The 24,411-nt window shown below is 28.2% G+C and overlaps 4 protein-coding genes and 1 pseudogene across 4 annotated transcripts in view; 4 read left to right on the forward strand and 1 right to left on the reverse strand.

Moving 5' to 3' along the window:
- Nucleotides 1-24,411, reverse strand: part of LOC149877115 (E3 ubiquitin-protein ligase HECTD1-like) — a 189,035-nt gene that overhangs the window by 37,305 nt on the left and 127,319 nt on the right. The window lies entirely within an intron of this gene.
- On the forward strand, nucleotides 1,070-2,213 carry LOC145183353 (uncharacterized). The gene is made up of 3 exons (XM_080058686.2): nucleotides 1,070-1,205; nucleotides 1,376-1,638; nucleotides 1,813-2,213. Exons 2-3 carry the CDS (start codon nucleotides 1,383-1,385, stop codon nucleotides 2,088-2,090), a joined length of 534 nt encoding a protein of 177 aa, XP_079914812.2. The 5' UTR covers nucleotides 1,070-1,205; nucleotides 1,376-1,382; the 3' UTR covers nucleotides 2,091-2,213.
- On the forward strand, nucleotides 6,860-9,527 carry LOC149877117 (uncharacterized; annotated as a pseudogene).
- On the forward strand, nucleotides 9,643-10,727 carry LOC149877118 (uncharacterized). Its single transcript, XM_090074508.1, has 3 exons — nucleotides 9,643-9,980; nucleotides 10,141-10,299; nucleotides 10,542-10,727. Exons 1-3 carry the CDS (start codon nucleotides 9,705-9,707, stop codon nucleotides 10,725-10,727), a joined length of 621 nt encoding a protein of 206 aa, XP_089930634.1. The 5' UTR covers nucleotides 9,643-9,704.
- On the forward strand, nucleotides 17,942-24,272 carry LOC145182891 (small ribosomal subunit protein uS10m-like). The gene is made up of 6 exons (XM_090074867.1): nucleotides 17,942-18,080; nucleotides 20,365-20,414; nucleotides 20,650-20,720; nucleotides 22,091-22,215; nucleotides 23,885-23,993; nucleotides 24,080-24,272. The coding sequence occupies exons 2-6, from the start codon at nucleotides 20,366-20,368 to the stop codon at nucleotides 24,212-24,214; spliced, it is 489 nt and encodes a 162-aa protein (XP_089930993.1). The 5' UTR covers nucleotides 17,942-18,080; nucleotide 20,365; the 3' UTR covers nucleotides 24,215-24,272.

The raw sequence follows: 24,411 nt of genomic DNA on the forward strand, positions 1-24,411 counted from the left end.
CTTAATTTTACATGAGGATTTACTTATACCTGGTTACCATAACTACTAAAGTTAAAACTTGAAAATAATATATCCAACATTTGATGTTCAGCAACTTAAAAAAAAATAAAATTTTTTACATGATTCAGTTTACACCTCGGATTTCTGTGATTTTCTCATAAATTAGTTAAAAATTGTATTTCCTATTTTCTTAGTTATATTCACAATTGAATTTTTTATTAAATTTGTAAAAACTTACAATGGTTCATAAAGAGATAAAAAAAGATGTTTAGTAATAAAGATAATAATAAATTAGTATATACATATATTATTCAATATAAAATTACTAAATCTTTGAAATGTCCTATATACTTTACGTATGGAATCAGTATTTACCTAAAAATGATGTGAATATAACTTATTCCACACTAACAAGCAGAATCACTTCTAAATTTTGGCCTTGTTTTTAATAAGTTCACCTATAGTTTTAACCTCTTTTTTCTTCGATTTTTAATATTTCTTTACTCTCGTCTGTCCTCCCGACTAAAAGTGATAAATAAAAGAATATTTTATTTATTGCAAGGCATGCCCACGTCTTCTGATATTTTATGTTTATTATTAAAATGGAAATGGATCTTCTACGAACCAACAGAAAAATGTTTTCCTTTTAAAGTTTAAATTTTTTAAAAACTTCTAAAGACTTGTATAAATAATTGATCTATAGAGAGACATATCCTGAAAAAGTGACACCCCTATTTTGTTAGTTACTTCTATTTTGCTTTCTCAAATGAAATTAACTGTACAAACAAGGAATCCAAGATTTCGTAAAAAGAAAATTAAATTAAATTACGCATTTCCAGAGCGGATTAAATTATACAACACGGCGGATATTTTTTTCCTCTTAAAGAAACAAAAGAAATAAGAGAATTAGCAGGAATCTAATGCAACCTAATCTCATCACAGCACCTAAACGGATCAAGTCCGAGACATCTGCAACCATGTTACTTTTCTTCTCTTTCTAAAGAAACCTTTAGTCGTTGTATCATTCAATTGTTTTGTGTTCATTAAATAAATTAAGAAGAACTACAATGAATTTCTTTTTTGAAAATATGCCGTTTCCGCTTTGTTAGCTTAAATAACTGATCAACACAAAAAAAAAAACACAAACAAGCCATCAAGTAACAGAGTGCAGGCACTCGATCAAGCTTCTTTAACTTGTGAAAAAGGTTACATATCACTGTTTATTAAAAATTGTTTGTTAAATATTCTTAGGCTGAAAAACAAATTTAGATGTGGAAGAGTGATTCGGATTGACATACATTCTAAACAAAATCGTTAAGAATGTGATCTTGATGATGTACGACTGACAATAACAAAATTTTTTTTTCTTTTGCAGGTTTAAAATGGTGAACCAAAGAAAAGTTGAGTTATTTTTCGCTTTGGCATTTATTGCTGTAGCACTTGTAAAATCTGACGAGAAGAATCTTGCACTAGAAGATAGTAAAGAGGTAAAGAGGATTGTTAAAGATTATTTGGAAGGAAAAAATGGAGAAGCAGATAAACAACTTATGACAGGAAGATTCGGAAAAAGAGAAACGGACGAGGAAAACGGAGCTGAAAATGAAGAAGAGAGTAATGGATATGACGAAGATGTCGAAGGTTGTTAATGAAATAGATTTTTCTTTTGCCTTTAAAGATTTGTTTATAGTATTTATGGTATATTTCAATTTTCATTTATTATAAATTAGTTATAGTTATAGTTATTATTATATAAAATAGTGCATAAGATTCAAACTGCAAAAACTTTATACTTTTTTTTATTAAACTTTTTAGATGACATTTCAGAAAGCCAAGGTCTCGCTAATGGAAGATATGGAAGACAGTTACTTCGAGGACGATTTGGAAGAGAAAATAACGGTAGACAAATCAATGGACAAGATTCTAGCAATGAGGATCAATGGTATGGTGGACGTTTTGGCCGAGAAGCTGCTAACCAGTGGTTTAACGGAAGGTTCGGAAGGGAAATGGGTGGACGATATCTTCCTCGGTTTTCAAGAGAATCTTATAAACCACATCTAAGAGGACGATTCGGAAGAGCCGCAAAGTTGTGAACAATTATATATTCTCTAGAACATTAAAAGAAACACAAATAAATTATTTTGTAAGACGTCGTTTCTGTAAAGTGAAAAATTATAGATTATTGTTATCGAAGTAAATAAATAACGGTTCAAGTATTCCAGTTGTTTTTTTATTATCTAAAGAAAAAAAGATGGTATACAACAAATATGGAGCAGAAATCAAAAGTATAATTTATAAATTTGAACTCAAACGAATTAAAGAAACAGAAATGATGGCGGCTTTTAAAATAATAGCTATTTTTATATGTACGCGTTTTTATAAATCAAAAGATCTTTCAGCTTGATTAACAGAAATCTTTCACAAGCTGCTCGTTTAATTCTCAGGTGCAAAATGTTAACAAATGAATAATCATCAAATCTCTAATGCTATAAATTGTAGTTGAATGATGATCTCTACACTTCCTCTTTGATTTCTTGTTTCTATTCCAATAGTAACAAGAAATCAAAGAGGATTATCTTTTTTTGATAGTTGCATGACATCATTTAAGATTTATGCTAGGCCAAATTACAAGAATTATGCTGGACAAAGTTAGCAAGCCATCTAGTTTACTTTTCACAGTATTCATTTTAATTTAGAATCAATAAAGTATCATTTGTAATGCGTTTATTATGCATCTTTCTCAACAAATGCCATTTTACTTATAAAATCAAATCTGCGCACTATTCAACTTTGTTTGGAGGTTTTTTGATTGTCTTGAGGTTGACTTTTGGAGCTTAAAGTAATGATCTTACATAAAATAGTTTTTCGAACAACAATTAGATCATTTTTTTTTCAATTTTTTTTTTCCACCAGAAACAAATAAACCTCTCAATCGTGAAACAGATTTTGAACTTGTCAGTCAAATTAGTTCTGTAAACCAAAGTAAAATTTAACTTTTTTTTGAGGAACTGTATTTTTTGCAATTCTTGTTGAAGGAAAAAAACTTTCCTATATAATTAAATGGAAAGCAAGTAACCAATGGTTTAATTATAAATAATCATCATGTTAATTTAGGTGTTACTAATCAGTTGCCTCAAAAATATATTTCTTGATTCCTGTTTCCTTTATTTCACAGATGGCATAAACGTGACATCACGAAATATGACATATAAAAAACTGGTAGATACTAGTTTGTGACTGGTTACGAACTGGAATCTACCAGTTTTTTTTATGGAAGTATAATGTTTTTTAATTCTCCTATTCTCTGCGCTAATGTTTTTAACTATTAAAAGCTTGGTTTTCGTTGACCTCGTAGTATAAATAATCGTATTGTCTTTTTATTATATGAAATGATACTTATAAAAATAAAATTACTAATTTTCTATTTAAAAATCCAAGGCTTGTGCTGTATTGAAAGTAAGGCTCTTTTAGTACGAGATTTTTCTAAAGTAAATCCTCCTTTTTACGTGAAAGTTTTACTTTAAAAAGGAGAATCTATTTTAGAACGCTAGGTCCTTCCTTCAAAACGAGTCTTTTGTAATAAAGTCAAATCATTTAAATAACGTTTAAAAATAAATCTTCTATTTTGTTATATTACGTGTCAATGAATCTCATTAAAATCTCATTAAGCATTGCTATAAATCTAACATATTCAGACCTCTCATTACTCACTAACCAAGTGTTGTTATTCATTGCACACTCTTTCATGAAAGTCAACCAAAGATTAAATTTGTTTTCATTGCTAAGCGCTTTTACCCTTGGTAAAGAAGAATACTGCCCGTAATTGCTATTCTTACATTTTTTAAAATTCTATAATTCCTAACACTGAAGGATTTAAATTTTATATTGATCATGTTGATGAGTTTTTTTTATGAACTTTAAGTGCGAACCAAAAAAAAAAAAAATTGTTTTTAAGATTAATTTTCAGAGATTTAGATCGTTGTACCTTGAGCGTTTTCAGTAAACAAATGTTACAAGACACTTACACTAAAAGGTTTCATTCAAAAAAACAACCTTTTTACCTTAAAACAAAAATAAAAGTAATTAGCAAATCATTAGTTTTACGGTGAGTTTTCGAAACTTTGTAAAATAGTCATATATTTTGTAAAACATTTTTTTAAATGACTAAATATTTGTCGTTGCTGAGTTAACAAGTTTAGAAATAAGGTCAACCACTAACAATCGGATTGCTACCTTTAACGTTCTTTATGCCAATAATGTGGAGCTTTTTCTAAAGAACTGTAAAAATGTTTTAAAAAAAATCTAATAGGTATTGCAAACAGTTTTAAAAACCCTATAACAAATTGCAAAAATATAAAAAATTTTAAACGAACTGTAGAAAATTATTTGTAAAAAGAATATTAAAAAAAATACAGTTTAAATGATTTTTAATTTTTGTACTTTAAAATATCTTTAAAAAAGAAATTTATTTGCACTTCAAAACATTTTTAAAAAAGTCCTTCAGTGGATTTTGTACTGACAAGATGGCGATTGCAGACTTTTCCTTCTGTTTATTTCAGGATTTGCATCATAAAGACAATTGTGACTTTAGCAGAATGTTTTGTTTGACAAGTGGATGGGATAATATTGTTGATGATGTGGGGTCGCTGTGTGGGGTTGTGGAAGAAGTAAAAAAAGAAAACGGCATGTTGAACATGGGGAGCATTTAGTAATAAGGCATAGCATGGTTTGATAGCAGCTCTCTAGAGCTGGAGGAACATAACCAAATTGAAGTTGTTCTATAAAGTTCTCTTTTGCAAAGAATGATTTTAAAAAAGAAAGTTTAAAATTCTTCACCTTTAAGTTTTTTCTTCTTATTTTTTATTCTAAACAACACTTTGTTGAATAAAGATGCAAACTTGTTTGTTTTTTTTGGAGTCATCGTGTTTACAAATTTGTTTGTGGTCATTGTGTTTGTTTTTACATTTGTTTGGAATCATCGCTAAATAATCTTTATTTAGCGTAACAGAAGAAGTTTATAAGTGATTCGTGCAAGTAATAATACTAGTTCAATACACACTACAGGACCTTTAACCATCAGCTATAAAAAAGCATATTTTATATTATAACTTTGAAACATTTTAAGTATCAAAAGGTTAATAATAAAAAGGTTATTGCAGAGTATTTAGGTTAATGGAACAATTTAGTCTTGTTTTAGCTTGTTAACATTATAAGTAAATTAAATATGACCTTTAAAAAACTGCTGCAAGAAAGATCATTTCTTGCAGCAGTTTTTTAAAGGTCATATTTAATTTACTTATAATGTTAACAAGCTAAACCATAAATATTTTTGGAGCGACCATAAATATTTTTTTTAGCAACCATAAATATTTTTGGAGCGGGTTTACATAAAAAATTTTATATGTAAGTTTTGTAAAGGAATATTATTGCAATAACCCCAGAGTATTCGATATCGATCAGTAACGAGAGGGATTGATCAGCGATTAATCGTATCGATTCTCCTAAGGTTAATTTTACTTATTAAAATTTTTACTCTACAGAGATCAGTAAAAAGCAGAACCGATTCATCTTTGCCATTTACAGAAAGTAAACAATCATATGTTTATTTTTTTTGTGTTTCTCATAATTAAACGACTAAAAGGTCATTCCTCGCCAAAACGCCTATTGGGAATTGCAGTCGTCAGATTTTCCTGAATTTTCTTTTATAAATTTATTCTATTACAAGAAATGAATACTATAATTTTCATATAAATGTTTAATGGTTCTTTATTAATTATTATTTGATTAATACTATTATTATTATTATTATTATTATTAATAAATATTATTTATTAATTGATTGTTCTTTAGAATTGGTGTAAATATCGAACAAGTTTCTGAAAGCAACGAAGTTATTAATATTATTTTAAATTTCTTAAAATAACTAAAAATGAAATTAAATCTTTAAAAACAATGAAGTCTATTATTTTATAAAGCACAACTTCGGTCCCAATACATAAAAACAACTCCTTCTAGAACATTTGGTTATTAACTTTGACCTGCTTCTTTCATGCTTTTCTGCGATTTTTAGTTATTTTAAAAGCGATTTTCTTATTCGACGTACTGGAAACATTCTAAATGCGTATTATTTTCGTAATTAATTAAAAGGTTTTGAAATTTAAAGACCCGGATATTTTTGACACACCAGATTAACATTTAAACCTCAATATGTCACAAGCCGTGAAACATTTGGGCCTAAAACTGTTAAATCTTAAGGATTTAGAAAAAGAGAGCACTTTTAACTATTTTAAACGCACAGGTTACCGTACGATGAGACTAAGCAAACCTTTTTTAATAAAATCAAAACCTCGATGTTTGATTTCGATGTTTTAAAAAATTTGAATTTTTTATCATGACATTAAGTGATGTAATATTGCAATTAAAATATTCCGAATACACGGTGGTTTAATTTTAAACATTTGCGGACATTTATGATGCGCATGCGCTACTTTAAAAACAACAACAACATCGAAATTTTGATTTTTTTTTTGCAATGGTCTTTTACCGTAACCTAATAAAAAAGGTCATATCATTGCTTTGAAGATGTATATACTAAATATAAATTTATAAACTGATAAAATGTGTGGCCAAGGAAAACATATTTTATTTGAAATACTCAAATTTATTAATTTTTATGTGATAAAATACGCAGTAAAGTCGGAAATTATTTTATGGTCATCTTTACTACTAAAACATAATAATTAAGCGTTTATTAGAATTTTTATGCTTTAAAGCTATATATATTTAAAAAAAAGATGGTTTTAACTTTATAATAAAAAAGAAATCAGAGTCCGGTTACTTTTTTAAGTTTAAAAATTTTGTACATCAAATCTTTTATTTTAGCAATAAAAAAACACGTAAAAATGACTGAGTCTCATGAAACCAAACTAAAAAAATTATGCAGAATATGTGGAGAAAGTCTAGATAATGATAGTGTTCTTTTAACAAAACATATTTTTAGAATAGAGTTTTGTTTTTTTATCCGAATCGATAAGGACCACCCAAATATGCATCCTCAAAAAATGTGTTATAGATGCTTTTCAATATTAAGAAATATTGAAAAAGGTTCAAACACTGAACTAAAATTAAGATCTTGGCCTGAAAATTGCCATGCAACTGAATGTGTTTGCTTTAAAGCCAATAAAGGAAGAAAAAAAAAGAAAAAGATAAGTGGAAGACCTTTAAGTATTAGTTATAGTGAAAATATTTGGACTAGACATAAAATAAATAACATACAATCTAAGCTTTTACCTCAAGCAAAATTTAATCTTAAACTGCAAGATATTAACTGCATCTTAAACCCTCATGTGCATCTTTGTGTGTGTACTATTTGCAATGACATTATGCATAAACCGATTATTATAAAAAACTGTCTTCATTCATTCTGCTCAACATGTCTATTACCACTTATCATTGGCAAACTAATATCAAAAACAAAATGCCCTAAATGTTCCTTTTCAATTCCAAGTGATGGGTTAATTTCATCAACCAATGTAATTGAAATGATAGAAAATTTGCAAGAAGTATGCAAGCAAGGTTGTGGTAGGTTGTTTAAAGTCACACAACTGTCAGAACGAAAGAGTCATCAAAAAACTTGTCAGACAACTCCGATATCAAATTCAACAACATTATCAATATCATCGTCATCAACTTCACAAATAAACTTTTCAGATATATTTGCATTGGATTTAACAAGTATTATACCAAGAATTATTGAAGATGCTGCTCTGCATGTAATAAAACAAAAAATGTCTCAAACAACATCCAATGTAATTGAATTTCCGACAGATGGACCAAGGGTAAGACTATCTTTACAAAAACAGAGACTGTAAAATTACTATAACAAAACAAAAATGCTTTTAATTTTATAATAGGAAACTATAGTATGATTTTTTGAACATTTTAACTAAATTACACAAAATTTTAGCCCTTATGCTTTACATCAACACCAATAGCCTATAAAGAAAGTTCAGATGTATGTTTACGCACAATTCGCAGAAGACAATTACAGCTAAAACATAATATGAGCAAAACATGTGGAGAAAGCATCAGTTCTACAATCAAGCAAACTGCTACTCTTTTGAAATCTTTTAATGAAAATGAAAAAGAATATATTCTGAGCAAATCAAATATTTCCAAAGCCAGAATATCTGCTGAAGAAATGATCAGTTTAAAAGCAAACATGAACAGTACTTATGTCAACATGAAAATATTATCTAGGTACACAAGATTGCAATTATTATATAGAAATCTTGAAAAGACAAATTCAATACTTTTAATAGTTATTGATAATAAAAAAAAAACACATTATTTTAGGTGGTTGAAAAACAACAATGTAATATGTGCTTCTAATGCAAAACAAAGAAATGTGGCTAAGAAATGGTCATGTGATGATCTTATTGTTAAAAACGCTTTATGGTTGAAAAAAAAGATTCAAAAGGTTCTTATGAAATCAAGGAATTGCCATGTGCATATATCAAAAATCTACAAGGACATATAATAAATGTACTAGATAGACTAGATAGGTACAAACAAATCTTTTTTAAAAAATACTTTAACATACTACAATAAATTAAATGCAATACTATAAAAACAAAAACTAATTTTTCTTGTTTTAATTTTAGCAACAACCTCTTATTATACAACAAGATTAAAGACAATGAAATCCATATAAAAATAGGAGGTGACTATGGAGGTGATTCATTCAAAATGTTTTATCAAGTAGCGAATGTGGAAAAGCCTAATGCCAAAACTAATACAACAATATTTAATATATTTGAGGCAAAGGATTATAGCACAAATTTGAAAATTTCATTGGCAAGATTTACATCAGAAATTGATTTGTTGCAAAAAATGATTTGGAAGTAAGAACATATTACAAAAGATAATTCAATTATTCAAAAACATCCAACCAATATTTGACATAAACAAAATCATCAACTATTCATTTCTTACCACAATTGTCAGGATTATGATAGATTACAGTTTCTTTTTAAAGAAATGTGTAATAATTTAATTCTGTTCAATTTTAGAGAAAAACAGATTCGCGTATTTGTATTCGGTGATTATGAATTCTTGTGTGCAATTTATGGAATAACTGGTGCAACTGGTGTGTACATACTTAATACAGATTTCTTTAAAAAAACTCATCTGGGCTAGATAAATGCAGCATGATTTATTTTGTTTTCTTAACACAAACTTGTTCAATTACTTTAGGTAGACACTCATGCCTGTTTTGCAACATCACAAGTCAAGGAATGTCAAATCCAATTAATGATAACATTGAAATGCGATCACTTAAGACACTGGACTTATCTCTAGCAAAATTTAACAACCATGGTGCAGATCCCAAGTTTGCCAAGTTATGCGACAATGTTATTGACCAACGGTTGTTCAATGTGCCACTTGATCAGGTGCTTTGCTTTTATTCATTATTCACATTATTTTGATTTTATTTATTAGGCATTATTCGCAAATTCACATGAATAACCGTAAACAATGTAATACAATATTGTTTACGACTTATACAGTTATTGGTGGGCTAAATATAAATGGTGGTGTATGGTAAATATAAATGGTGGTAAATGATAATATAAACTCTCTTGTACTATTAGATAGGAGTTCCTGCTTTACATATCTCACTTGGTATATACTTAAAGTTTTTCAACATGTTAGAAGACTCTTGTCACACAATTGACATAAAAATTGCAGGTCGAATGGCAGTAACCAACCGAACGCTTGACTGTGAGGAATTTAATGCATATATAGAGCACCAGCACCAAATAAATCAACTTCAAATAAGTATTCAAGAACTTGAAGATAAAACTCGTGTTATAACAGAAGCACTTGAAATGCAAATACTTTTTAACCCTGAAAACGAAGAAAAAATTAAATTAGTATTTGAACCTCACCTGATGCACTTTGGTAAGAAAAAGAAAGAACAGGTAACTACTTTAAATTTTATTATCTACTAAAAATATTTAATTTAGATTGGTAATTAAACCCGGAATGACTCAGCTGAGAATTTTATACATTGGAATATTTAAGTTTCATTTTATTGATTAGATTTTTTTGAATTTATCTTAAAAACATATTTAATCATAGATCTCAGAACTGAAAATACTCCTTGAAGCAAATCATATAAAGAAATCATTTGGGCCACTTGTAAACAAACTTGATAACGTACTTAACTCATTAGGAGTACAAAGACAAGCATATCACGGGAAAAGTTTTGTTGGTAATCATGTTCACAAAATGTTAAAGGTAAAATAATATCTAATATATATTTCCTAAATTTATAAAATCTACTCTTTACTAAAAACAAAGTTTACATAAATTTAAATTTACAATACAATATAAATATATGTATATATGTGTGTGTGTGTGTATGTGTGTAAGTGGAATAGATGGCTAATACTAACATTATTAGACATAACTAGATACATAATTAACAACAGTTACTACATATAATACATATTTCACAATTATTTTATATATTAAATTAGGAGAAAAGTATCCTTGAACTTTGCAACTCCATATCAAACCTTGTAGTTGAACTTGGGTTTAATGACACTGATATACACAGAGAAACTGTTGAAATTTGTAAAAACTTTGAGGTACTCTTCTCTAAATTTGGAATATGTCACAAGCTTATTAACTCCTGCAATCAGTTCAATGAAGATAACAAATAATTTATAATTTGGCAAAACACAATTAATAGAGAAAATCGTTTTTGTTATTTGATCTTTATCTTTGTTTTTTGAAATCATTGTGTTATATATATATATATATATATATATATATATATATATATATATATATATATATATATATATATATATATATTATTGGTTACAGAAAATCGAATCAAAGATTTCATGAAGTACTTTCCTGAAAACTGGCCAAACGCTTCAATCACACCCAAGCTTCATATGCTGGAATACCATGCATTACCTTTCATTAGAAAATGGGGAGTAGGACTAGGTACTTATGGAGAGCGAGGTGGAGAAAGTATTCATGCTGAAATCAACCGCATGAAGAGTACCTACTGCCATATGAAAGGACTACGTAGATTAAAAAGCATAATGAATGAGCATTTCATAAAAAACAACCCAACTGTAAAAAAGTACCAAAAAAAAGCTCAGCCAAGAAAAAGAAAAATTGTAGATACTAAAAATAATCCGATAAAATACTGCAAAATGATTTAAAGAAAATAAATGGCAGCATTAAAGCCTGCATAATATTTTTGTCAGTATTTTTAACCTTTCAAATAAAAAGAAAACTTACCAATCTTTAAAAGCATTATACTATCACAAAAAAAAGTAACCGGTTTTCGATTTTTGCTTTAAATGATTCACAAACTTTTACATTTTCAAAAAAAATCAAGATAGTCACTAAAAAATTTAAAACTTCAGAATATAGACTATAATGTAAGCACAGGTTAAACTCCGCCTAAAAAACAGCTAAGTTTCACTTTAGTCCCACTTCTATTCTCTTTGTACAATTATTTAAATGACAGCTTTAATGACACATACCATACCTAAAGTATTGTTTTGATATCATTTCTTATGGACTTTTTAGAAATATCTACAAATAAATCTAATTTGAAGTTTAGGCAATTTTATAAGTTGTTCTTTGTTTACTTGCGAACATTGTTGTTTACCAACATTTGAGCAAAATATAACGCATGCGCATGATAAATGTCCATTACTAAATCACCGTGACCAGTTAATGATTTTTTAATTCATTTTAATTAGAGTTAAAACGCAGATCTTTACGAACAGTTTATTAACTGGCTCATTGTCACCACAGAATCCGTAAGATTTTTGTTGTTTCAAGGAAAAATCACGAACTCGTTTTTATAAGGTCAGCCTTTTCAGGAGAAAAACTGCCCTTAACATCTTCAACAGATGGGCAATCGCCCACCTGAACCATCCTAATAAATAATTCCAAATTTAATATTAAAAGCAGTACTCGTGAGTTGGGAGCAAGAGATTAAAACCATATCTTTATACCTTTATTGATAAAGCTGCAAAAGTATGGTTACAATCCAAATAATCAAATCTTTCGCAACAGGCTATCAAAAAAGAAAACTTCAAACTGAATGGCATTACATTTAAAAATATTTTTCGAATGTTTTGATTATCAAATAATGGGTAAGAGCTGATATTCTCACCCATAAACAAGATAAATTAACAGTATCCTAATTTCATTAATAGAAGGAGTCTGTAACATGCTTCTGACAGTTATGGAAAAAATTGTTTGATTACAGTAAGGGGTCAAAAAAGTTTTAGGTTAATGCAACACAGTGTTTAAAGGACCCCAAATAAGAGCTCTTAACTCTAACAACTTGACAAGGGATTTTTATTGCGTGCAGTGCAAGGTATTGAGTATCGAGCAGTGCCTGTGAAAGGTATTGCTTGACGAAGGCACGAATTTTTAAGTGAAGCTGAAATTATTGTGATCAATCACAGACTCAGTTCGAAACCAAAAACTGTTGAAATGCAGCTCTTAACGCAACAATACTATGAAAAAATTTGAATCAGAGATTGAAAATATATACCTCAATATTATAAGCTACTCTTTGCTGTAAATACTAACCTATAATAGAGAATTTTTTCCAGAGGGTTTACTTTGTGATATCTCACTAGTGATGAGATAATAATCAGACCTGTTCAAAGCAGAGATTATTTGGTCATTATAACTAAATACAAGTGACTATTATTGATTATTGTTCCACGGGACTATTCTACACTTTATACTGGGTAGAAAATCTATTCGGAAAAACGTTAAAATTGGATAAACTAATAAATAAAACGTTTGTTGTTTATTCATTTTAGTTTATCCAATTGAAATACAAATTAATTTTAAAATATTAAAAAACATTAGTGTTATGTTAGTTTTCTCTTCAAAAGAATTTGCAGTGTGTCTTCTCTAATTCTTGTTGTGGTCGAGTTACAGTCGGCGTCTGGAGGTAGGTTATACTTTCCAATGATTCGTTCAAATGCATTTTTATTTTCCTCCGTTGACTGTTGATGAATTTCTTCATAAACGACCAAAGTTATTTCGTTTTCACAACGGATTTTAACATCCTTGAGAGAGTATTGTTGACAATCAACGAACATTTCATATGTGTCTCCTCCGATGTATCTGAACTCTTGACCCGTCACTACTGCAGTATTTTCTGGGAAACATTTTATTTCCAGCATTCCTTCTTTACTGATCTTTGTAAAGATATCCGATTTTCGCACTCCAGCTGGTAATGGATAACTTCGATGCAACTGGAAAGATTCGAAACCGTAATCTGTTTTAAAAAAGTGTTTTGCGTTCACAATTAACTTTCCTTCTTTTAAAGCGATAACAATTTCATCAAGAGAAAAACCACTCACATCGAGGACAATAGCAAATTTTTTTGGATTATTTTCATTTTGGTGCATCTCCTTTACTAGATCCTGCTGATAAAAGTCAGGTAAGCTTAATGCGGATCTACTCATAGCGGAATTTTTTAGCTTGTATAAATTTGATTCACTCGAACTTTTGCCCAGATTTTCTAATGTAGAAAACCGAGATGAAACAGGTCTATAAAAAAAAATTTGTATATATATATATATATATATATATATATATATATATATATATATATATATATATATATATATATATATATATATATAATGTATGTATGTATGTGTGTGTATGTATGTATGTGTGTGTATGTATGTATGTATGTATGTATGTATGTATGTATGTATGTATGTATGTATGTATGTATGTATGTATGTATGTATGTATGTATGTATGTATGTATGTATGTATGTATGTATGTATGTATGTATGTATGTATGTATGTATGTATGTATGTATGTATGTATGTATGTATGTATGTATGTATGTATGTATGTATGTATGTATGTATGTATGTATGTATGTATGTATGTATGTATGTATGTATGTATGTATGTATGTATGTATGTATGTATGTAATGTATTTAACAAAACAACAAAAGTTTGCATAATTATTTATTACCTGGATTTTTGTACCTGCCGATCTGGTGTGCGCAAATTAATTGTTTTTATGTTTTGAGAGATTTGTTGTGTTTCTCTATATCCTTGCCGCCTCGATCTCACATTTTTGTAAGCAGCTTTGCTTTTGAATCCCGTTTCCCGACGTCTCACACCAATGCCTTTGGTTGCCCACCCGGGCTGCTTTTTTATTACTTTACCACTGAATTTAATTTCATCTGAAGTGTTTTCCAACATTAAAACTGGCTCCTTAAATTTTCCGTTTTGGATGAGATCCCTTTTTAAATCAAATTCTTCTTTTTGAAGCAAACTATCTTTAACATCAAGTGATTGTATATTGTAAGCTGAATTACCATCGATAACCAGTGAATTTAAACTCACCATATTCGCCCTTTTCGGGGGAAGACTTTCAAAAACCATGTAGTTCGCATTTAATCCAAACGGTTTTTCACCTGGCTCTTCCGATCTCTTTTGTCGTTTCAGCTCATTTTTTCGGTTTGACTTGGAATTCTTGTTTCGATTTACTGATTTTCTGAAAGAATTCTGACCTTTATCAAATGTCACATCGTTTTTGTAGACGAAAGGGTCTAAAGAAAACGAACTGAACTTTTTATCATTACCAGAGTGAGAATGTGCATTTAATTGAGCGCCACTTGATTTTTCTTTTGACTTTTTGTTAAACCAACCCATTGTTAAGAACGCTTTAAATATATTTGAGTTTCATGCATTAAACCAGATAAGTTAATAAAAATACGTAACTTCTTACACTTTTAAAATGTTACTAGCATCATAATTCGTGTTTTGAGCTATTTTTAACTTAGTACTATTTCCAAAAGGTTAGACAAATGGACGCAATAATTAGCTAAATACGACCAACAGACATTTTTATTAGCTGAATAGTTTTTACAGTTTCCTTGTCTTATTACTGACTGTACCTATTTCTGATATGGTATTATAAATCTCGCAACATTTTAAAATTTGTCGAGACAAATATCTGTTAATATTTCCTTGTTCCACTGAATATCTTTTCAAGAAGTTGCAAAACTGATGAACTATTTAATGAGTAATAAATTTGTCTTGTGTAATGCAATTTTGCACAATATGTATTGCATAATATAATCAATTTTGCACATAATACATTTCGATTTGTGTGAAACTGGTTGCACTTTTTCTACGTATACGTTATCATAACGAATTTCAGATATGAAGTACATTTTTATGTTTAAATTTAGACAGACACTGAGTGATACAATTAAGAATACTTAAAAATAGTAATGGAATTTAAAAAAAAAATTAAAGTGTTAACCATTAAGAAAAAATATTGGCATTGAAAATGCGTTGTACATATTTACCATTCAATTAACGTTTTCTTTTTCGTTAGTAAGGTGTGCAAGAAACATGTTACATAATAACATTTTTTGTAAAAATTTGTTCTAGAAGTTTTGACTGAATTAAATTCATTAATCAAATAATTGCATTAACCTTCTTTTTACAAAATGTGTAGAGAGTTTAAGAATGCAATTTATTTTAAGTTATAAGTTAAAACAGTATACATTGAATTGTTAAAGATACATAGTATTTTTAAATGTAATTATGATAATTATGTCAATTCCGCATTCTTCGAACTTGTTTTTAGTAAGCTTATTTGTAGGAGTTGTGCAAGAACATGTAAATATTTACAACATCCTGGTTGACTGATGGAAAAATACTCCACCTATTCATAGAAAGAATTTCTGTCGATTAACATTTAATCACATCAACATTGTTTTCATGCATAAAACAATAAAGAATGCTCTTAATCATTTATTAAGTTTTTACCTTTATAAAATTAAAAATTAGCGAGGACTTTTTTCTTCACACTACAAAAAAAATTTTTTGGCGCCATATCTTAGCCGTCTTTATGCTAACTCATATAAAAATATTGTCAAAAGCCTCCTGTTACAAGTCGATTCCAGCACATGTTTAAGATTAATAAAAAGGTAACTGAATAAATACTCTGCAATGCTAATAAATTGCAATGCTAATAATTTGGAATCTTTGATAAACATATATATATATACGTTTTTATTTTTAAGAAACCAAGCAAATGGGGTTGTACTAGAAAGTTTATTTTAAGGACACTTTTTAAGAGCTTAAATTTCAGAATATCAAGAGAGAAAAAATAAATAAAACACAATTTAAAAACATGTTTATAATTAAGATAAAATGTTTTACGGTTAGTCAACTAAAATTATTTAAATTCCATCAGTTCAATGTTATATAATCCTCAGATTTACCCCTGAACAGAACACAAGTTATGAAAATATTTCTCAAACTCTTAATAAAATGAATTTCTTATCGAAAAGTAACTCAATACTTATAGTTTCTTAACATTTTTGGGCTTCTAGTACTAGTTTCCTATTAAAAATAAAAACGTGTGTATATATATATATATATATATATATATATATATATATATATATATATATATATAATGTAATGAGGTTAACTTAACTTTGAAGGTTTTTCATAAAAAATATATTTGTTTCTAAGTAATAAAATATGTATTTAATCAAAATAATTTCCATCGTTTGCAGCAGCCTTTTCCCATCTTTTTGGCAACATATGAATTCCATTGTAAAAAAAAATTTTCTGGTTTTTGAGCTATCCAGCATTCAAGCCAACTTTTGACTTCTTCTAAGCAATTAAAATGGTGCTCTCCAAGTGAATGCTGCATCGACCGAAATAAATGATAATCTGATGGAGCAATGTCTGGAGAATATGCAAGTGGGGTAAAATATCACATCTTAATTCTTTAAGCGTTTCTTTTACACATTTTGCAACATTGGACGGCGTTACCGTGCTGAAAAATTACTTTATCGTGTCTTTTGGCGTCATTTGTAATAATTCGATGGCATCACCTGTAACGCTTTTGGCATCACCTGTAACAATTCAATCCAAAAAGGATTTTCTTTTACATCTTCTGAGGTTTTCACTCGTTACCAATCTCCTTTCCAAATCTCTTTCTTTTATTGCATATGGCACCCATTTACCTTCCTTTTGGATCTTTCCCATCAATTGTAAACGCTTATTAACTGCAGCTTCAGTAACTCCTAACGCGTCGGACAATCGATTTAGAGCTTGAGCTGAATCTTCGTCCAATAATTTTTGCAGATCTTCGAACTTTTTTGTCTGACCAGGGCGTTCTTTGTCATTTAGATCAAAATCACCACCTTTAAATCGTCTAAACCAGTTTTCACATGTTTTAACAAATGGTGCATGCTCTTTATAAGTTTCTGCTAACAAACAATGACTTTTATCAGCAGATTTCTTTTGATTAAAGAGTAAAAGCAGCGCATGCCGCAAATGATCTTTTGAAGGCTCAAAACTGGTCATTTTTTATTATTAAAAATTAAATTTTTGTTCAAATTTACTAGATAAGTTATGCTTAATCTTAAAGATTTATTGCTAAATTATAATTTAAAAGCTAAAATCATATTTAAGTTTAAAGTTTATGCTCAAAATTTTAACACACACATATATATAAATATAAATATAATATATATATATATATATATATATATATATATATATATATATATATATATATATATATATATATATATATATATATATATATATATATATATATATATATATATATATATGTATGTATGTATGATTCTAAAAGCGGTTCCCACGGACAACCAGGGGTCCTTGACGCCACTTTTGGGTTCTGTCACAAATTCTATAACATAAAGTAAAAGAGTTGTAACCCCTTTTCATTATTAAGATAATTAAAAACAAGTTTAGGAACCACTGATTTACAGCTCTATAGTTGTCATAACATGGCAAAAAACTTTTTTCAAATTATCGAGTTCTCGGTAAAAACGCCATTTCTTCGGAATTCGTTATTATTCTTCGCTTGCATTAAGTTGTCCCATAAAAAAAAAAGATGTTAATGGCGGCAGCAGTGCCTCTTATGGCTGTCTCAGTCAGATAATAAAGTGAGTTTAAAGTACGTGATTTTGACACTTAAAAAGGTAAGAATATACTAGTTGAATAGTACTTCCTGTAGTAAATAAATTTTTTAAAGATACAACATACTTTTAGTAAAAATGAAGTTTTTAAAAAAACACATTTCAGTTTTATTTTTTATTTTCAAATTTATTTATGGTGTTTTAAAAATAATTTATGTAAATTTTTAAATTAAAGTTATTATTAATATATTTAAAAAAAAAAAAAAAAAAAAAAGAAATAGTGTATACATTGAAATTCAAAGATAAAAGTGTCGGGGATATTAGGGGAGATACAAACGGTTGGGTGGAAATGAATTACCAAATGTAATTGAACATATTTTTTTTAAACTTCATGCATTTACAAATTACTTTTTTTTTTTTTTTTTTTTGGCATTGAGGCATTAAATTACACCATTCTGAACAAACTGCACTGAGGTAGAGAATAATAAACAAAAAAATAGGGAGAAATGTCAAATGTCTATTTTTCCTCATTATTTTTTGATTTACAATAGTTTATTAACTTTTAAAATTGTTCTAAACTATATTTATAACTTGTAATTATAGTTACAATTTGTAATAACTATTTTGTAATAAAGAAATTCAATTTTAATATTTATTTTTTAATTTTTATTCAGAAATAGTTTCTGCATAAATATGGCAATTAGAGGCTATAAAAAATGCAGCTGTTAAGACATAAAGTGCAGCTGTTACAAAATTTAGAATTCTACATGTAGTTGTGGTACTTAAAATTCTTAATTACACCACAAACATTAAGTATCTGTTGTCTTAAAACAAAATTAAATATCTTTTAAAATTAATATTTTTTTTTTACATTGTTATTTTTTTCAAAAAAAGTTAATTGAAAATATTTTAAATTTATTTTTCCAAATTTTTTAAAAATACATTTTTAACAGCTTTTTAAGAAGTTTTTTTAAATTATTCTCCTTCTGCTATGTCCCCACTTATACAGATGTTATTTTCTTTTAAGCAAATTGCATTCTTGGATGGGTTCAATTTTTTATTTAAATTTTATCTGCAGAGATATACTTACTCTTTCTTTTATTTAAATTTTGCCCCTCCCCCCATCAAATTGAGTCCGTAAGTACAAAATAAGTTTCAGCTCAATTGGATAGTAACTAGCTTTAAGTTATTGGTTCCCAAGGTCTTTGGAAGTTCATTAAAATTATGGGAAAATAAATGGTACATTAGAAAAACAAAACAAAATATGATCAAAAAGTTTTTGTCGCGTGTTTTATTTCATAGACTTAAAAAAACTGTACCTTTTATCTGTTTCAATCACTGCTTGAATAGGATTTTTCACTTTGCTTTTTTTTGTGACCCAGAAAAAGGGAACCATCATGGATATATTGTCTAAATTTTGCAACTTCTTTTTTTTTATACAAATAATTTATGTCCCAATAAATGAGGTTTGCAGAGTTTGCAGGTGATGTAACTCCAAAGTTTCAAACTCAACGAAGTTACCAAATCCATTTGATATTCTAATTTTAAATCAATATCAAAATTCCTGTCATATTGTAGTTTGAAAGAAGTGAAAACTATATTCTTTAGGTAACATTTAATAATTGATAAAGCTGACAAAATTTGTTTCTTTTTAAGGTTTTAAGATTTTTCTTTAAAGCTGATTTAAATTACCATAAAATATAATCTACTTGCTGCTGATCTTTGAGGCAATCTTTCTTACCTATCATCTGCTTCTTTCTGGTTTGTTTGGTGCTTTTTGATCCATATCTTATCTTTTGGATCTTATCAAAATCTCAAAAAAAATCTTAGATGTGACTTAGCTAGTCACCATTAGGAGATTTTGCAACCTTTTATAAAAAATGATAAAACTAAAATAAATGAATAAATACATATGAATAATAAATTTCTATTTTGAGAAGAAAATTTTTTTTTTTTTTAATAACGTTTTTGAATATGCTGTTTTACATGCATTTAAAAGAACTGAAGTAATAAAAAAGGTAATGAGCTAGTAAATTGGTTTGTGACATTAGTGAAGAAATAATTTTCCTGCCATGAAAAAAATTCTTTTTAATGATGGTTTGAAAAAGGGAATTTACAAACATTTTCACTTTACCAACATTTTATTATATTTATGTGAAGTTGATAAGAATAAAAACTTTTTATTTTTTGAATAATGTTGTATGTTCACTATTTTAATGAACAAGTATGATTGAGCACTTGATAGTGTTGTTAAAGGCAAATTTAGCTCCCAGCAATACATATATACTTTTTTATTCATCTTATTTTATAGAAATAAAATGTTAAAATATATACTTTTTTACTTTAGAATGTCCCTTACCTGTCAGTTACGTGCACTTAAGCCATCATCAGTAGCATGTAAGGCTTAGGAAAAAAATTATTTAGTTTTTTTTTTATTTTCTTTTTTAAGTATTGGTAAATCTTTCTCTAAACATTTTTTATGAAATAAGTAAACAATATTTATCCTAAATTGACAAAAAAAAATAAAAATATTTTTTTTTTTTCATTGTGCTTTTTAATTCAGACTAAAAATAAAATTGTTTCTGTTTTGTTTGAAATGACCATATAACTTATTTTTATTACTTCTAACCAGTATTGCATAGATCAGCATGGTTGATTAGAAGTTTTGCTTCAGGTTCACAACAAGAAATCTTTGAAGATGAGGTAAAATTTTGATGAAAATTTTACTTTTTGTTTGCTGCACTAGACCAAATTGGCTGAAGAGCCTAGTGATCTAGCTAGGTGGGAGCCTCCTTGTTTTCACCTGTTTAAGACAGTAATGCACCATCTCCTAGTTGCATACCCACTAATGCAAGTCATTTAAACTTATTTTTTATTCACCTAAAGAATAAGCAGGGTGTAATTATTACATGTAATTTTATTTTAACATAATTATGAAATTAAAAAAATAATAATAAATTTGATATTACTTCAAGTATAAACCAAACCAAAAGTAATTATTTCAGAACTTTATTCTGCAAAATCAATTTGTTGAATGTCTCTGCAAAATCAATTTGTTGAATGTTATTATGAATAAAATCCAACAAAATTTTTTGATTAATCACTACTAATAAAAAAAAATTGTTCTTAATTCATGTATTCTTTGGTCCAAGTAACTTGTATTGCAAATTTTTTTGTATGCAAAACTCATTAAGAAAACTTTCTTTTCTAAAGGACCTTATCTGATAGAAAAAGGAAACTTTAATAAAATCTTTAAGTAGTTTATAATGATTTTTTCTATTAAATTTAAACAGGTTTAATCAGCTATAACTTGTATTTACTTAGAGATATTGGCACTAAAGTAGAAATAGTAAGAAACACTAAAGATTAAACTAAAATTACTAAAAATACAAATATGTTATGTCTGATTCTCAGTTCAATTTTTTGTTACATCACCCCTTGCTTTTATTACTGCTTTTAAAAGTCCTAGCATACAACTTACAAGAATTGACATAACATCAAAAGGATTCCAAGTTTCATTAAAAATTTCATTTTGTTTGCTAAAATTCTGATAATTTCTCAATGAAGTTAAGGTCCAGATTTTGACATTCAACTCAACTCAAGAAATCCTCAAGAAAAAAAAGAAAAAAAAAAAAAGATAAAGTGAATGTCTTTTTGTAGGGCATTCACTTTTTTTTTTTTAAGCAATTGTTGCACTCCTTTGCACTTGCTTGTTTGATGTTACAAATAGCCTGGAAATCAGAATTTTGATTAAATGATTTTATTCAAAATATGTTTTAATACAAAAAATCTCATCAAAAAGTGGCTCTTTAGTTGGTTTATTTTTAAATAGTTTTTATGTTATGAAAGTAACAAGACATGAAATGCTAATGCTTGCTCTAATGCTTGTTCATGACTCAGCTACAAATAACTTAAAATAATTTAATACAAAAAGTTACACATCTTAAAAATATAATTAAAATTTTCAAACTATTTTAAAAGTAAAGATATATTTTGTTTTTTTGAAGCGTGCTAGAAAGGCTCACACCGATCTTTGTAGAGGCTTGTGATGTGCTTTATTTTCTTGATTATAGGATAAAGAGCGTTTAGTTTCTTTGCTGACAGTTAAAGTCCGCGGTGCGGATGAAGCGGTTCTTGATAGTTATACACAGTTTGCACAGAGGGCAGCTAAAGTTCTTCAGCTTGACACATCTGGAAAGTAAGTAATATTCTAGTTATTTTATTCCTAACTCAGATCATGTTACAGGTAATAGGTCTTCTACTGCCATATTACCTTGTGTTTACAAAGGTATTTTGGAATTTTCTTTTTTGGTATTTTTTTAAGGATTTTTTTATAAGGCAGTAACTAAGTTTGTCATTGAATCTTCTAAATTTTTTTCAATAATTTTTCTGTCATAAAGTTATGGTTAGGAAAATTTATGCTTGTCTAAATAGTTGGTATTATCTATTTTTACGGATCAGCTGGTTTTAATCTTGATATCACAATGACCTGATAACCAAATAACTTTATTTAAAAACCTTCAAACTATACATTGTAAATCTGAATCTGAAACTTACAGTGGTGATCATAGAAATAGCACACCACGCAATATTTTTTTAATAACATTTTATGGCTTGTTTCTATGCATAGTAGAATTTTCCAGTAACATTTTCAGTAGGGTAAATAATATTTGTAATGTACATTTAATTTTCTTTTAGTCACTGAGCGTGCGTAGAAACAAAAAATGCTCTGTAGAAAAAATGAAAATAGTCAAAAAACTGTCATAAACATTGAAAAATACACTACCACTAATGATAAAAGTCAAAAGCAATCACCAAGAAAAATTTCAACCAATATGGACAACCAAATTTATTAGGACGTCTAAAAAAGATTCTTTTTTAACTTTAAGTAGGAACCAAAAATGATGAACAGTATTATATAGTTGAGTCAGCCCCAGCCATTCATCGTTGTTTACTCGAAACCAGCCTCTGAGGCTCTAGAGCAAAGAAGAAAACCCTTCTTTCAAAACAAAATCAACTAAAATGATTAAGGTTTCCAAAAATATTTCTAAGTATAAATGTTTCCATTTGGAAAAATGTTTTATGGACTGTTGAATCCAAGTTAAATCACTTTCAACTTTCAGTCCAATGTGAAAGCATGTTAAGAATCCTATGAAGCAAGGAAAAAACCTATTGTATACTCTTAAGACTGTGAAGCACGGTAGGATAATACTAAGCTTTGGGGAGCTATGTCCAGGTATGGTATCGGTCTTCTGGTCAAAGTTAATAAAAATTTGGATTAATACAAACACAAAGATATATCACAAAACGTAATGGAGCTGTATGCTGATGAAAACATACCTGTTACTTGGGTTTTAATGCACAACAACGACCCAAAGCATACTGGGATATCTTTAACATATTGGCTAAAGAAAAATGAAATTAATGTTCTAGAATGGCGAACCCAATGTTGAACGATGTCAAGGGCTTCTTAACAGTCATCAAGTTGTGGTGCTTTTATAAATAATAAAGGCTACTCAACGAGATATTAATGTTAGTTATGTTTTGATGTAAACTTTCAAACAGCATTTTTTTTGTTTAACGTGTTATTTCTATGATCACAACTTTTCGTTGTGTTTTGTGAACTTTTCAATAATTATCGGTATACTTCAGTAAAAAATATATTTTTTTCTAATGATTTATAGCTATTAAATAGAAATTAATATATATTTTCCATAATAAAGAAAGAAATAATATTAACTCTAATTGAAGAAAATATTCGGTTTACTATTTCTGTGATCAACACTGTATCTTCCGGAATAGAAATTGCTTTATTAATTAAATTTTCAATCTCCGCGATTTAGTAATATTTCTAATAACCTATTTAGAATTGTACTTCCTATGCATGTCGAGAAAAGGACCTTGCTTAAATCACCACACATTAACAAAAAGCATAGAGTGCAGTATGAATTGCGCACCCACGCACGAATGTTCCAGGTATGATGGCGAATTACACGCTCTTAATTTTAAATTCAGTTTATTTTTTCCATTTCAGATAATTTTTAAAACATTTTTCTTTGCAGCTTCGTGAACTTACTGGAGATACTGCAGATATTTACCTGGAATATATTCAACGAAATATCCCTGAGGGTGTCAGTATGAGCGTTGAGCAGACACAGCTGGAGCATCTGCCATCGTTCTTACAACAAAAGTTATAAAAGTCATATTGTTTATTTGAATCCTAATGCGTCGTTACAATAAAATTAGTTTTATTGATTTTGCGTCCGAAATATTTTTGTTTGATGAAACATTTCGGACGCAAGTTACATTTTACAAATAAATTGATGTATAAAGCGTCATTTTAAAAAATTGTCTGTTTGGATCCTTAAACATCGTTACAATTTATTTAGTTTTA

The sequence above is a fragment of the Hydra viridissima genome, unplaced genomic scaffold, assembly GCF_058129835.1.
Source record: "Hydra viridissima isolate aposymbiotic clone 2 unplaced genomic scaffold, HvirCarnegie_v1 scaffold_17, whole genome shotgun sequence".
Classification (NCBI taxonomy): Eukaryota; Metazoa; Cnidaria; class Hydrozoa; order Anthoathecata; family Hydridae; genus Hydra; species Hydra viridissima.